The sequence below is a fragment of the Astyanax mexicanus genome, chromosome 16 (genome assembly GCF_023375975.1).
Source record: "Astyanax mexicanus isolate ESR-SI-001 chromosome 16, AstMex3_surface, whole genome shotgun sequence".
In the NCBI taxonomy this organism is placed as follows: Eukaryota; Metazoa; Chordata; class Actinopteri; order Characiformes; family Acestrorhamphidae; genus Astyanax; species Astyanax mexicanus.
The window spans coordinates 33,017,489-33,033,393 of NC_064423.1; the positions used below are offsets into that span (position 1 = coordinate 33,017,489).

Consider the following 15,905-nt stretch of genomic DNA (forward strand, 5'->3'; position numbering starts at 1 on the left):
TGACTTCTGATGAGTTTTGTTCGGTATATCATATACACTGTTCTCAGAGATGTAGATGTAGGGTTTGTTTATAGTAAATAGTATCTGGTTTGTTTTGCATTTAAACATTTCTGGTGTTCTGCCCCATTAAGGTCAATGGCAAGAAGAGCCTCGGCCTCAAACAGTACATGGAGGAGCCTACCTCCTTATCTCTGGTAAGCTGTGTGACCTGACCTTTCTCTGTATTTTTTAATTACAGACAGTATAAAGTCGGGATTAATAATGTTATGTCTGATTAACTTTTTCAGTATACATACATTCCTTTGTCAGCCTAACAGAGTTACATTCACAATTTCAATCCTAAATCTTTAATGTGCAAAACAGAAGTGTTAATCATGTCCAGAAAAAGGGAGAATTAACTCCCCCCGGCAAATCACTATTACAGATCCTGGGTCATGGGTAATGAGACGGGCTTGCTTCACTACACGTCTGTGATGCCAGAATTAATGCAGAGAGTACACAATATTGTAGAGCAACATACATTATGCTCTTTTTGACCTTTTCAGGGATTTTTTACACATTTTTTTAACAAGACATGGCAAAACCACACACTGCAACATTACAAAAGCAGGGCTGTGCAAGAAAGGGGGTGTTGGTACTGTTCTGGCCTGCCTGCAGTTCTGACCTGTCACCTGAAAGTCTCCAACTGGATTTAAGAAAGTAAATGATGTGGGGTTGATGCTGCAGGTCTGGGTTCAGCAACAGTATGTGCTGAAAGAATGAGGTCAGCTGACTACCTGAATATACTGAATATAGACCAGGTTATTCCATCAATGGATTTTTTCTTCCCTGATGATCACGGCCACATTCCAAGATGACAATGTCAGGATTCATGGGGCTGGAATTGTGAAAGAGTGATTCAGGGAGCATGAGATCATCATTTTCACACATGGATTGAGAGAGTTCACAACAGAGTCCAGATCTTAACCTCATTGAGAATCTTTGGGATGTGCTGGATGGAGAAGAGCTGCTTTGTGCAGTGGTCAGACTCTACCATCATCAATGCTGCAAAATCTTGGTGAAAAATTAATGCAACACTGGATTATAATAAATCTTGGGACATTGCAGAAGCTTATCCAAACAATGCCACAGTGAATGTGTGCTGCAATCAAAGCTAAAGGTGGTCAAACAAAATAATAATTAAGTGACATTTTTTGGTGGCAACTTTTTTTTGGCCAGGCAGTCAGTAACTGTAATAATATTATGAAGTAAAGATCTAAACAAATTTGCTGAACAGGTAAAACTAATCCTGCTGAAACTGAGTTTAAATTAGCATAGTTTTCTGTATAGTGGAAAAAATAAGCTTGTTTGGTTATTAAAATCTGTGAATCGACACGTCCTCTGTTCCATTGTTAAATGTTAATGACGCAGCTACTGTGGATGGTGAGTTGTGGATGACCCTTCCTTGGGTTACGTAAATAAAACACTGTCTCAGGTTGCTCCCTCAGTCCACTCTGTGTAACTCTCTGTGTGTCTGCAAATGTGTTTCTTTCCACTCTGACCCATGTGCAGGATGAGTTCCCTGTCCCTGATGAGTTCCCTGTGACTGTAGACGAGTTCACTCCGGTGCTGAAGTGGAGGAGGAAGCCCTCAGTGGCGTCTGTCTCCTCCTCCCTGCCCGACCTTCTGGGCAACTCTACCAGCAGCCTCAGTGCTGTGGACGCTTCCTTTCGGCCAGACGAGCCTCTAGAGGGTGAGAAAAACAACAGTGAAATGCTTACAAATAGGAATGGGCAATAGGACAGCATTCGTTTTGATAAGTTATGTAAAAACTAGTGATGTCAATCGATTAAAATAAACAAAAACTGAATTGATTTAATCACAACAATATTACATATAGAGAGAGGGAGGAGTACTGAGTGTTAGTTATGAGATTTAATCCATATTTCAGTTTTGGCAAAAACAGTAGCAGCACTGCTAAACAAAACTGTTAATACAGTACCAGTCAAAAAAAAATCAATGTGCTTTCTTTCCTTTAATGATTTTCAACATTGTAAATGTAATATTGAAGACTATATTAAAGCTATACAGGAACACATGCAGAATTACTCTGTAAACAAAAAGTTTAAACAAACCAGAATATGTTTTATATAATTTAGATTCTTCTAAGTATCACATCTATCTTTAAGGACAGATCTGAACACTCTTGGTATTTTAATCTCAGTGTCTTCATGAGGGAGAGTCACCTGGAATAGTTTTCTCAGAGTCTTGAAGGAAAGAGTTCCTTGAGGTGCTGAACAATAGTTGCTGCTTTTCCTTCATGCTGTGAAGCTCCAGCTCATCCCAAATCACCCAAGTTCATCAATCTCAATCTCAGTTCATCAGGTTTAGGTCAGGGGATTGTGAAAAACAAACATTGTATTATTAATTTATTTATTGCAGATGCTCTGGAATAAGCACCACATTTAGAGACCTGATAAACAAGAACATTGAGGGCATAGTAACTGTATATTAGTTAATTGGATCAGACCTTGCTTGAGCTCAAATAATTCAGATCAATCATTAGATAAACCCACACAGCCTATACAAAAATAACATTTCATAATTAATTTACATAATGCCTATCCCATGACTTTTGGTATATAAGTGTATCCATTAGTTATTTAAAAATGATTCTCCTGTTGCAATATTACTTTATTAAAAACAACATATTTATTATAATGTGTTCATTTACCAATATGTAATTTAATACAAGCCACTCCTTTAATACAAGCCACTACACACATATTTTTATTTTCAGCTGTTATGAATGCAGAAAGGATGTCTGAGTCTAATATAATTTAATTGAAATGAATTCTGTTGATTAACGCTGAGGAAGAAACACAGTTTGACTATTAGAACAGTAAATCCTTTCTGTGTAAATCTATATGGTTTTTGAATTCCTATGAGAATATGAATAACTTAAGCAAATATGAAGCAGCTGCTTTACTGGGGGAGATTGTCCCAGTTTAGTGGTGGCAAATTGAGGCTAGAGCTTCTTTCATATTTGCAGGTGCGGGTAAGAAAAGAGAGCATGGTGAGTTCTTTGGAATTAGCATTTCAATTCATGCAGAGTTTTGCAGCGTATGCATATGTGTGAAGTGAACTTTGAGGTGTCAGGCTGCAGCACAGCGCTCAAGGTGTCTGTGGATCCTTAAAATGGCCTTAAATTTGTTTAGCTAAAAGTCCTATATGCAAGTTTTAATTTAACTAAAACTGGTTGGATAAGCCTGGTTTTGCATTGGACCCTATTTTCTGTGTGAGAACCATTCCATTACTGTAAAGTCGTTATGTTAATAAACCTAATACTGGTGTTAATTTGCTTTTTGCCATTTTATTAATATAAAAGTTTACTTAATTTTGTCTCTGGGTGATATTACAAATTTTTAATTTAATTTCCCCATTCCTGCAAATATCCTGAGCACCAGTGATCATCAAGTGTTAATTAAACATCCTCTTATGTTCCAGGTCATATTTTCTTGTTTCAAGGTGTAAAAATACAAAAAAAATATTTCAAATTACTTATGGAAAAGGAAATCCGTTGGATTTAATGGATGTAAATTCAATAATTTAATGTGTTAGCAACGCTGTACATCCCACACGCTGTTGGGGTTACATATAACACAGAATTGAAGCTATAATGTAGAAAAATAGAAAGTTTAGACCAGAAAAACACAAGTTAATCATGTTTACAAAGTAATCTTAATAAGTATTAGTGCTGTAAATGTATGCGATTAATCTGAAATCTTTAACACATTTTTATTGACACAATCACAGTCAAGTTTGGCCCTGTCTCCCACCCACAATTCTCTATTTTTACAGAGTCTGTTGATGTATTAGCAGTTTTGCTTAGCCACGTGAACAGCTTTGCTACTTTTAAGATGATTATTTTATATTTATACTAAAATTAAATCTTTTTTATTCACAGTGATGATTTTATCATATTTAGTCACAAACATTAACACACACACACTCACTCATTTTTTGTAACACAAGATTTGCCTTCAAAATCCTTTCAAAAGAACCTTGGTCAACACAGCCTTGGTGACAAAATGCTGTCAGTGTTAAGGGACACCTAAAGGCCTCTGAGGATGTCGTCATTTTACAGTTGGCCGTGCAATAACTGTAAACCGTTATTCATGAAAGACTGATATTGCTGCAAGAGTGGTGCTGCCAGAGAGTCTGAAATAATATGAAATACACAGAACAGACCAGCGCACTTTTCTAGCATGGAAGTTACAGTGGTAAGAAAACGTTTGTAAATACTTGGGAATTTCATGGTTTTCTGCATAAATTTGAATACAGTGTAAATTTGCTGTGCACTCAAAATAACAAAATAACACAGCTTTTAATGTCTAAACTGCCAGCAAAATTGGGCCCAATTAAGCATCTGTGGGGCATCCTTAAAAAGAAGCTGGAGGAGCACAATGTCTCCTCTATCATGGAGGAGTGATGGAGGATTTTAGTGGCATCCTGCTTTAGTGAACTCCATGCCCATCAGAGTTAAGACAGTGCTGAAAAATAATATTGGCCACAATGCCAGGGTACTACTTTTTTGCTGTTTTTAGCAAAATAAAAATTCACACTGTTGTCATTTCCTATTATATATCTACTAGAGACAGATTATATCTCTTCAGTATAATTTATTTTACTTTAGTCCTGGATATGTGGAGATATTTGGAGTGGATTTTTAGTATCATGACATTCTGGATCATTGACTTCTGTTACAAATCAGATAAAATTCTTGTATTTTTAGTATCAAAGTTAGGGGGGAGTGCCATATCATATCGTATGCAATAATAAAATTAAATTTTCATTTTGTAGCAGTAGTGTATTCTTTAAAAAAAAATTTAATTCAGTTTTTTGTCATATCACCATTAGTATATGAAATATTGTGATCTTATTTTAGGGCCATATCGCCCACCCCTAGTGGCTACACAAAATATTGACATGTCGGGCACAATTTGGCCATTTTCATGTAGGAGTATACTCACTTGTTCGAGCTGTAGACTGACTTAACACTGTTGTTGTCCCATGAAAATATATAATGAAATATTTACAAAAATGTGAGCAGTCTACTTGCTTTTGTGAGATACTGTACATATTTCAGAATCATACCTTTGTCCTAGGCTTTGTCCTAAACAATATGTTTTGTTTAGGGCTCTACGTTAACACACATTTGCAGTTTTATTTAGTGATATAACACAGCAATGCTTACTGTTAATTTCAGTGGGTAACCTAGATGACCTGTTATTTATGCTGAAGTTTATGCTCTCTCTCTTACTCTCTCACACTACACACAGCTAATGGCCTGCTTCGTCTTTTCAATCAATTGAAAGTGGAATATGGAGCTAGACTATCATTTATTTTCTCTATTAAAACTCTGTTAAACTTAATACCTCAGCACAATATTCTAGTTTATAAAGCATCAAAACTACCCTAAGATATTATAATACAGTAAAAAAAAAAAGATCTAGTCTGCCAGGTGTAAAACCATACTACACCATTATTTGGAACTGTCCCTGTTCCAAGAATACAGTCAAGTACCAGCATTTAAAAAGAAAATCATGATTTTATCCATTATTAAGTTACAGAATATTGTTGTGATTTAATACAATTATTGTTTTTTAAGGGATTGGCACCAAATAAACACTTGATTCTTTTTTATTCACATTTAAATTTCTATTAACGAAAGCTTAGTCGTAAGTAAGAAAAAGTGTGATTCATCGTGATTAATCTCATATATCTATTATGTTTGATTCGATAAATGTTTTTAATCAATTGACACCGCTAGTTATGTTGTGTTTTTAGACTGAGTGCAGGAATGTGTGGACTTATAGTGCTTGTGCTCGATTGTCTAGACAAATGAGAATCCTACACAAGCAGAGAGAAATAAAATCAATACTTTGCAGTATGTGGGTGATAAATTAGATTAATTTTTGCTGATTTGTGATGTGTGTAAAGGTCAGTAAAGAGAACTGAAGTGCTGTTGTTGTGTGACAGGTTTGTTCAGAACAGTGTCCACAAGGGGGCAGTAGGTCAGTGTGACAGCAGACTATGTTAATTGGTGAATGTATATGTTTGTGATTGTGTTTTTCATGGCTACAGTTTCTGTTGGACTGATGATGAGCATGCAGTGGTAGAGGAGTGACTGTAGATGGAGAGTGGTTCCTCTGCTCTGAGCTGAGCTGAATAGTCCAGTCATCAGTTGATGTGTGCTCGGTGCGCACGTGGGCCGGGGTAAATCCGCAGTGTGTGGGGAGGGGGATGGAGCGGGTCCGGCCTCGTTCGGTTGAGCTCACTTATGCAATATGGGATTAAAGAGAGTGATTTGGGAATGCTGGGGATGATGGTGCTTTACAGGAAAAGAGAACTCGGTCTTCCCTGAGTTTAAACAGACCCATGCTTTCATTCTTTCTCTGTTTACTGGTTGTTATATAGTGTTAAAGTTAAATGTTATAATATCATTGTCGTTTGTCTGCCTCTGTGAGATAGTGTAAATATTTTGGAATCATACCCACTGGGTAAAGTGGTTTCTTTTGGCTTTGTCCTAAACAATATGTTATGTTTAGGACTTTCAACATTAATGCGTTAGCGCATGCAGTTAATTACTATTGAGTTCAGGGGGTAATCTACATTACCTGTTATTTATGCTGAAGTTTATGCCCTCTCTCTCACTCTCTCTCTCTCTTTCTCTTTCTCTCTCTCTCTCTCTCTCTCTCTCACACACACTACACACACAAACACACATCTGATGGCCCATTTTGTATTTTCAGTCTGTTGAATGTGGAATATGGAGCTAGACTAGCATTTACTTTCTCCATTAAAGCTCTCAGTTAACTCAGTAACTGAGCACATTACAATATTCTAGTTTAAATGATTAAATAGTCCCATGCTTTCATTCATTCTTTGTTTACTTGTTTACTTGTTAAATAGTGTTAAAAATGTTATAATATTATTGTCGCTCGTCTGCCTCACATCTGTGGTGGATTCAGTAAATAATGGGCACAAAAGGATGTTTAATTTTGCCAGTCTAATGCTGATTCTTTAATTTTCATTAAATATACACTATTCAAATCTTAAAAAGAAGAAAAATTGTGATTAATCATTAAAGCTTTTATTGGAATTAGGTGTGGATAATAATATTAGTAATGACAATAATCCATATAATTATAGCTCCATTCACATAATAATGTATGTATAAAAGCTTTTTCATTCTGTGAGAAAAATAGTTGGCCATCTAACTTAGCTACAGAACAAGGAATGATTTATTGTTTGCACATTGTAATTTTTTTTGTAACTATTGTTTTTATGTTATTATGTTTAATCAAATTAATTGTATTTACACAGGAGGTCCACAGATCTCTAAAAATCTTTAAAGGTTTTTGGTTAGTTTAGCTTAAAAAAGACTTTAATTTGTCTTAAAATGCTGAAGACATTAACTAAACACACTTTTAGTCTTCTTTTTAAATTAATTTTCAAATTTCATATTCAAGTTAGCTTACTGAATTAACATGATACTGTAGGCATGGGGAATTGAAGGCTAACAGAACAGTTGAAAACTGTTTTGCAAAACTGTTTATTTGTAATGGTTGTTTGAAATATTGGGCTGTCAGAAAATACCAGAATCACAGGCTGATTGTACATATGTAAATGTAATATTGGTGTTGAGTAGGGATGCATGTGGGAATTCAGGACTGAAACTGATAGCCGCTATTATACTGTATATCTGCTGATATACACATTTATAACTTACAGAGAGACCGAATTAAATATACACAGTGTAACAAACACAGACTTTGGTGTAAACATTTAGGGTGAAACATTCTTAGATTTAATTTCTACATAAAGTCAGCTCCCCTGTTACAATAGATTTTCTAGTATATACTCTATATTTTGTTCTATTCATTTGATGTGAGAATTTGCTCAGATTTTTGCTCAGTCTTGATCTCACCCTCTTGTTAATGTGTGATTTGTGTAGAGAGAGGTCTAGAGGCTGAGAAGATCCTCCTCACAGAGCCAGTACCTGAACTGGGCCAGATGGAGTACCAGCTGCTGAAGTTCTTCATCCTGCTGTGAGTTTGGCTCTCTCTCATGGTCTTTGTGCACAGTCACAGTAATAATGTGCTTGTGTCATCCCTTTTAACAGATATAGAGTACTTTCTAAATGCTTGATCACACGTTACGCTGCCGAGGAAACTGTGCTTTGCATGCAAGCAATTATTTCATCTTCTTGCGTAATTGCTCACAAGCTTTTAAAGAGTCTCAGAGGATCTACAGTGTAGTTTTATAGGGCTGTGTGCCTTTCAATGCTGCCACCTAGTGCTCACAGGTGTCACTTTCATCCAACTTTAGTGTACCAGGCTAAAACAGACATCCTTATGCTTTATTATTGCAGTACTAAATTATATATTTTAATCACTACTGATTTTTGTTTAAGTTTTCTGTTTCAGGATTTGCTAACCACTTATAAAATATGAGATATTCTGGGTAGTTAAAGCACACTTTTTTTAAAAATATATGTTTCATTGTAAATTAAATAATGAAGATATTACAGCTATACAGGAATACATGCAGAATTATCCTGGAAACAAAAAGTGTTAAACAGTTCAGAATAGTTCAGTTTTATATTTTAGCACATTTAACTTTGAGGACATATATGCACACTCTTTGTATTTTAATCTCAGTGTCTTTATGAGGGAGAGTCACCTGGAATAGTTTTCTTAGCATCTTGAAGGAGTTCCTGGAGGTGCTTAACAATAGTTGCTGCTTTTCCTTCATGCTGTGAAGCTCCAGCTCATCCCAATTAAATCACCTCAAATCACAATTTCAGTTTATCAGGTTTAGATCAGGGGATTGTGGAGGACAAACACCTTTTTTGTTTGTTTACTACATGATTCCATTTGTGTCCCATATGCTTTGACCAGTGGTGAATGACTGCCAGTAATATTCCATATGTATTTTTAATGTTTCTGTACGTAACCATCTGCTCTGTTCTGCAGAATTATCCTCCTCATCCTGTCTTCCTGTTACCTGGCTTTCCGTGTGTGTAGTCTGGAACAGCAGCTCTCCTTCCTCAGCAGCAACACAGCACTCCCCCTGCGGGAGAGGTGAGAAACATCACCTTACACACACTCACTCACTCACACACTCACTCACTCACTCACTCACTCACTCACTCACTCACTCACTCACTCACTCACTCACTCACTCACTCACTCACACACTCACTCACTCACTCACTCACTCACACACACATAAATTAATAAGAGATGCATCATTGTGGATATTTAGCTATTTAGTAGGTAAAGGGAACTAATTAATTAAATGACAGTTTTACAGTACCTGTGGTACTCATAGGTACCCATAGGTTGTGCCATGGATGTTATCTATATATCCACTCACTGCAAAAAAGGCAAAAGAGGCAGCAGCATTAACAGTTCCCCATTTAGTAGCTTTTCGTTTGTTGTGTACATATGACAGGGGTTGTGTTTAGCTACAATCTTCCTTACGATTTTCAATGGCTCTGCATTCCCACTTGAACAGAGAACCTAGCCTTCAGTGTGCTATTAGTGGTGTTATCCACAGTGCTGTCCATCCAAGAAGGTTGGGTCAGAATTAAAACGTAGGGTTTATTAATACTAAAGTCATTCAAACTATTAAGAAATACATATGGGATTATTTAGTTAAACAAACAAGAATATGTTATGTGTTTGAGAGCATCAGTTGTTAAGTTGTGAAGAGGTAGAGTTGATATACAGTGAATTGCTCTATTTGAGTGGCGTTCTAATCCAGATTATGGCAAGAACTACTTGACTAGGTAAAAAAAAAATCAAGAACTTTGAAAGTATCCTCAAATGCAGTCGCAAAGAATATCAAAAACATTATGTTGGAACTGGCTCTCATGAGGACCGCCCCAGGAAAGGAAGAACAAGCATTCCCTCTGTTGCACAGGATAACTTAATCAGAGTTACCAGCCTCAGGAATCGCAAGTTAACAGCTCACCAGATAAGAACACCTAAAAGTTTACAGAGTATTTCGGTTTAACACTTTACTACATGATTCCTCATGTGTTCCTTCATAATCTGGATGACTTTATTATTAATTAACAATGTAGGAGAAAAAATAAGAAACTAAAATTATTGAATGAGAAGGTGTGTCCAAACTTTTAAATAGTACTGTTGGACAGCTGCAGAACTATTAATATTAATATTTGAGACAAACAGACAATGAATATGAAACATGAGTTTTAAAAGTGACCTCATTAAGGTTAGGATTAGCTTTGGCTGGAAACGTTGGAAATGCCTTCTGGTTCAGGAACATTATAAATTATTTTTTATTACAATGAGAGACAGATTTTAGCATGTGCAAACCACTGTTTATAATCCTATGCTATTTTTACATAGCAATGGCTTATAGACAGACCATTTCATTTTTGCTGGGGTTGTTCCAATTTCAAAGCAATTTAGTAAAACATATATATTTATATTTGTTATTACTGATAGGTTTGTGTTTGTTCACACAGGTAACTGAGACTGAATGGACAGCCTTCCTTGCACTGGTCACCTGAAGACTATGCAAACTGACTCTTATTTATTGCTTTAGTGAGGAAGAAGATCCCCCGCACAGTGGGGGTGATTAAATGAATGAATGAATGAATGAATGGGTACAGTAAGTGGTGTATGAGCAGCATACAGTGATGCAAGCCATTCTGTGCTGCTGGACAGCAGAAAATATGAAGAAATGAAGATGTGAAGATGTGCAGACGCAGCACTGGATTCAGAACACTGAACTGAGGTTACCCAACATATGAAATGGCTTTAGGAAAGGGTCAGTTTCTCCCAGTAGGAGCCACAGAGGCCACAGCACATATCGTACATGATAAAGGACCTACTCTTCATTCATGAAAAAGGACATAGCAATACTACATATACTACAAAAAGTGCAGATCATGGCCATGTGTCTTCATATGTGTATGCTGATCATTAATCCTGACTGCTTGCATTATGGATAAACCCCATGTGTGGAAACATGGGGATGATTATCTAACAAAAAGTGTAAAATGTTCAGTTTACCGTGCAACATGCAGTTTCTCTCTCAGGCAGGTGAGTTTTTGATCAAGCAAATACAATCTGCTGTGTAAAAACTTCAGACTTTATCAGTTACAGACTACCTGAACTGAATCACTTACTCTCAGGACACACACCACAATCATGATTTAAAGCAATAATTACATAATTATGTAATTCAGCCATGTACTGTTCATGTACTGTATTCAGCAATATGATACTGAATCACATGACAAAGTCAGCAGCATTACATATCTACCAGACTCTTATGCAATGTTAATTTTCTTTCCTGGATGTTACTGCACCGTTATACACTCTACCCTTATCCTGTGCATTTTACACTGTTTAACAGTAATCACTGAATCTGCACGTCACATAAATATATATATATATATATAAATACTATGTATGCACTTCTCATAAACAGATACAGAACGTATATTGTATTAAACTGTATGCTGAAGCACAGCTGTGCTGTTTTCAGGGCTTAAACTATGAAAAGATGTCATTTGAATGTGTGATGTGTGAAGATGAATAGATCTTGGTTTTGAAAATAAAGACTATATTTAATATTCATGATAAATAAAATGAGAGTATATAAACAGCCCCTCCTCCCACCATAGTAAATAAACATCCCCACCAGCACTGTTATGTATATATATAAAGACTGTTATTGTATTTTTGTGTTCTTGTGATTTTGTTTTCTTCAGTAAATCAACAGCTTGAATGGCTCTCTATAAAACCTTTATGAAAAACAGTAATTCCTGCTCAGACTAGTTTAACTGAATGTACATTGTTAAACAGTATGAAACACTAAATATAATAAACATTAGATTTAAAATCACAAAAATATGGGTATATGATCCAAATATTAGTACCTACTGTAAATGCTATGAAAATGGTAAAAAAAAAAAAAAAAAAAAAAAAAAAAATATATATATATATATATATATATATATATATATATATATATATATATATATATATATATATATATATATATATATATTGTGTTTGAATTGGTTTCTCAATAATAATATAAAATAAAATAAGTGACAAATACTGTCATACAAAATATAATAATTATATTTATCAAAACTCAAAAGCTACCTCATAACTAGTATACATTTACAAAATATTCTAAATAGCAGATTTTTAATCTACAGTAAATTATATTGTCTTAATAGGTTTAAGGCAATATGAAATCCATTTATTATTTTCTATTTTTGTTTTTTATTGTTTTGTTTTTTTGCACATTGCATTTAATTTTTTTAGGTTTTTAATTAGTGCTGTCAGGTGATTTTAAAATAATAATCCAATTAATTACACGCTCTATGATTAATTAATCTAAGTTAATGAAATTTTATCCATTTATCATCAAAGTAATTTAAACTGTACAATTCAATTTAGCCAAAGAGCAAATTAATTATTGAACTACCAGTATATTGGTAAATATATGATTAAAATAGACCATATATATATATATATGTTTCACATTTGAACTGAATTACTGGAAAAAAGTAACTTTTCAATTATATTTTAATTTTTTTAAAAGCACTAGTATATTAATTTATATATTCTGCGCCGGGGCTTTTATTATGAAGTGGCGGATTAGCCTGTTTCTTAACTGGCGATGCTAACGGTGTTTCGGAGCTGAATTAATCCTATTTATTAACAGCAGGTGGACGGAGCTGTGCTGGTTAAATTAGTAGGTTCTGGGGTTTGTTATAATGTGTGAATTATGGCTTTAATTCACTCCAGTCTTTAGTTATTTACCTCAGAATCCCGGCATGCAGCTATCGGCTCAATGCTAGGTAACAGCCGAGCTCAGCAGTGCGGGTTGGAGCGTGTTAGCCTGGATGCTAACTGGATATGGTGAGTTCTGCTGTTTGATATGATATGTGTATGATACAAATGCTTTGTTACTTTACTTAAGTAGAAATGTAGGTTATCTCTACTTTACTAGAGTAATTATTTATTTTTCAGACGAATTTTTACTTATACTCCTTACATTTCATAATAATATAGTAAACTTATATTGTGAAATGTACTCAAGAAAAACTATACTAGAGAATTATTGTAAAAAACACATGAAAACATTTTAAAACGTATGGTCAGCTTTTGTGCAGTCTCGATAAGTAGCACATTGAATAGGTAGCAAAACTTGATAGAACATTGGTCACTGCTTTTTTAGTTTTTTTAATTCTGTGTGTGCATCACTAAAATCATAGAACTGTGTAAAATCGTTTTTTGCGCTGAACCTATGAGAATTTTAACTTGTGGACCCCCGATGGGCCACAGTGGGCTACGGGGTCAGTGGCCCCAAATATTGTGGTTTTTTGTTTTGTTTTGCAGAATAAACGTCCTAATATATATATAGATATTTTATACAAATACATCCTGTTTAAGATAGCAAAACGTTTCATTTTTTTTATCCAAAAAGAAAATAGAGTTCTTTGCCAAAAAACAGTCACATGACCTACAAAGTGCTTATTTTTTTCAAGCAATTACAGATAAATGATTAAAAACTAAATGTTTTAAACAAATAAAATAATTGAGGCAATTCATGCATTTTAGTCCGTTTATCAGTTTAATAGGCTACATTCATTGTTGTAAATTGTGTGCTGTATTTGTTGGCCAGCGAGTTGCAAAAGATTGCAAATGAGCACAGCCTCGAAAACAGAATACAATTAGATTAAATGTGTGTATCGATTTATTAAATGCTAATTAGTGACCCTGGTTCAGACCCCAAACACGTCTCAGCTGATTGGCTGACTATGTTTGAGTGCAGCCCAAAGCCTGCAAATGTTTTCCTTCCTTATTGTTGATGCTAACCCCTGTAGTCTGTCCATACAGTAAGCAATACAGTAAGAGCCGGTCGTCGTTATTTAACATAAGGAAAACAGTTGGCTGCTCCTGTAATTGCACTTTCTTCATGCCGTCCATTTAAAACTCTCTGTTCTGCTGCCCTCCTCAGGCCTCGGGCCTCCGTCCGTCCGTCCCTCTCCCTCAGGACGTGCACACGGTTTCCTGGCTGCAGTCGACTTAATGGACTTTAGAGAGACTGGATGAATAATTCATAAATAATTCCCTGCTCAGACTGTTGAGGAAGCCGTGGCGTGGCAGCAGCTCCAGGAAAACACTCCGTTTCTCCAGTAAATTGTAGAAGGTTTAAGTATTGCTTAAGGTGGAAAGATATGCGGTCTAATATAACACTGGAGTGCTTTTTCATCCTGCTGTGGTCACAATGATCGCTGGGGTTATTTTCTGCAGGCCGTTTTTCATGTTGAACTGCGGTTTTGCAGTCTGAAATACACTCATCGTCCAAAAAAACGGTTGAACTCAGAAAGGATCATCTGACAGGAATGAAACTTGGTGTACTGTTGTGTCAGACTGTTATGAAGTGACACAGAATGGCAGCGGGTCATCTTGCCAGATGCCAGATCACTTTTGATCTTCATTACAGCACTTCGACAACCCAAGGTTACATTAATAAGGTCATGCAACCAGTGGCACTACTTTTCTAAACACATACTCTGATGTGCTATTCCAACAGGACAATGCACGTCCACATACTGCTGCCAGCTCAAATCTGCAGGATCTGAGTGAGAATATTCCAGCTACATGGGATGGATTATTACAGGACTCCATTAGGAACCTCTACAACTCCAGGCTGAGACTTTTGGCATGTTGCATTACACATACTTAATGACGATGAGCAAGAGATTCTCAAATCAGTCAAATGTTTATCAAATTTATCATTAAATTTTTTCTAGTAACCTTTACGGAATCTTTCTTTCAAATAGTAACCAACATTTTCTTCTGTGTGCAAATATTTTTGCAACTATTTCGTTGACAAAAAAGTGTATGCCCCTTATACTCAGTCTTTTACTCAGTATTACTGGGGTAGACAAAGCAGCAGCCGTGTGTGTGTGTGTCAGTCATCTCAGAGTGGTCAGAGTCTAGACTGGCCACTGCTCATTGATCCGTGAAGCTCCGGGGAGCTGGGTGTGGACCGCTGCTGTGCTCTGGGCTCAGCTGCTGGTGGATTATAGATGAGCACAACCAATTAAATTCTGCCTCAATATATAATATAACATCCAGACACGGTTAAGGAAATATGTGTTTCTGAAAATAAAATAAAATAAGATATACTTTACATATTGGGCTGAAAGTGTTCTATTATAACTGCTCTGTCTCAACTTCTCATTGACTTCTCATACTGGGGATCCTCTGCCCGTGTTAGCCTGGATGCTAACTGGATATGGTGAGTTTACCTAGTTGAGTTTTGTGGGTTATGTGTATGATGTCTGTAGGTTAACGACATTACTCTGATATCAGCAGAAGTGTCAAGTAATTAAATACAAATACTTTGTATGCTCCTGCTCTCATAGACTCATAGGTAGTCTTGATTAAAATCACATGTTGATCAGTTTGTTTCACCTCATTACTTAAGTTTTAAAGATGTTTTTTTATATATATAATTTAGACATTCACAACTTTTGCTATTGTTGGGTTGTGAACTACATATTAAAAATTACATACACATTTCTGATGTTTTTCAATAATAAAAACTCATTTTTTGGATTGGTAAAATAAAATCATGATGTTCTTAATGATATAAAAAAAATTGTTTGTGCCATTTTTCAAGTCAAATTTTAACTTGAAAAACTTTCCAGCAATATATATTTCATTACTTACTCTGAATCAACACATTATTAGAAATATAGAAGCATGATAACCTTCACTTTAAAAGGTACTTTTTGTAAATTTTTAAGAGCTTTTTTAATTGTATGTCAGTTTGCCCTGTCTGCAGTG

General features: G+C 35.5%; 1 protein-coding gene and 1 long non-coding RNA gene across 5 annotated transcripts in view; both read left to right on the forward strand.

Annotated features, from left to right (window-relative positions):
- Positions 1-11,765, forward strand: part of gramd2aa (GRAM domain containing 2Aa) — a 52,355-nt gene extending 40,590 nt beyond the window's left edge. For 2 of the 4 annotated variants that reach the window (XM_022669995.2, XM_022669993.2), the window contains exons 8-12: positions 132-194; positions 1,552-1,732; positions 8,000-8,093; positions 9,021-9,128; positions 10,544-11,765. In XM_022669995.2, the coding sequence (XP_022525716.1) occupies positions 132-194; positions 1,552-1,732; positions 8,000-8,093; positions 9,021-9,128; positions 10,544-10,547 (450 nt within the window). In that variant the 3' untranslated portion in view covers positions 10,548-11,765. Of the gene's footprint in view, positions 1-131; positions 195-1,551; positions 1,733-7,999; positions 8,094-9,020; positions 9,133-10,543 lie in introns of those variants that run through there. The other 2 variants (XM_022669996.2, XM_022669994.2) reach the window with 1 other exon arrangement.
- An 801-nt stretch (positions 11,766-12,566) lies between these two features.
- Positions 12,567-14,867, forward strand: LOC111192571 (uncharacterized). The gene is made up of 2 exons (XR_002650022.2): positions 12,567-12,962; positions 14,644-14,867. It is a non-coding gene; the product is annotated as an uncharacterized LOC111192571 (long non-coding RNA).
- The last annotated feature ends 1,038 nt before the right edge of the window (positions 14,868-15,905 follow it).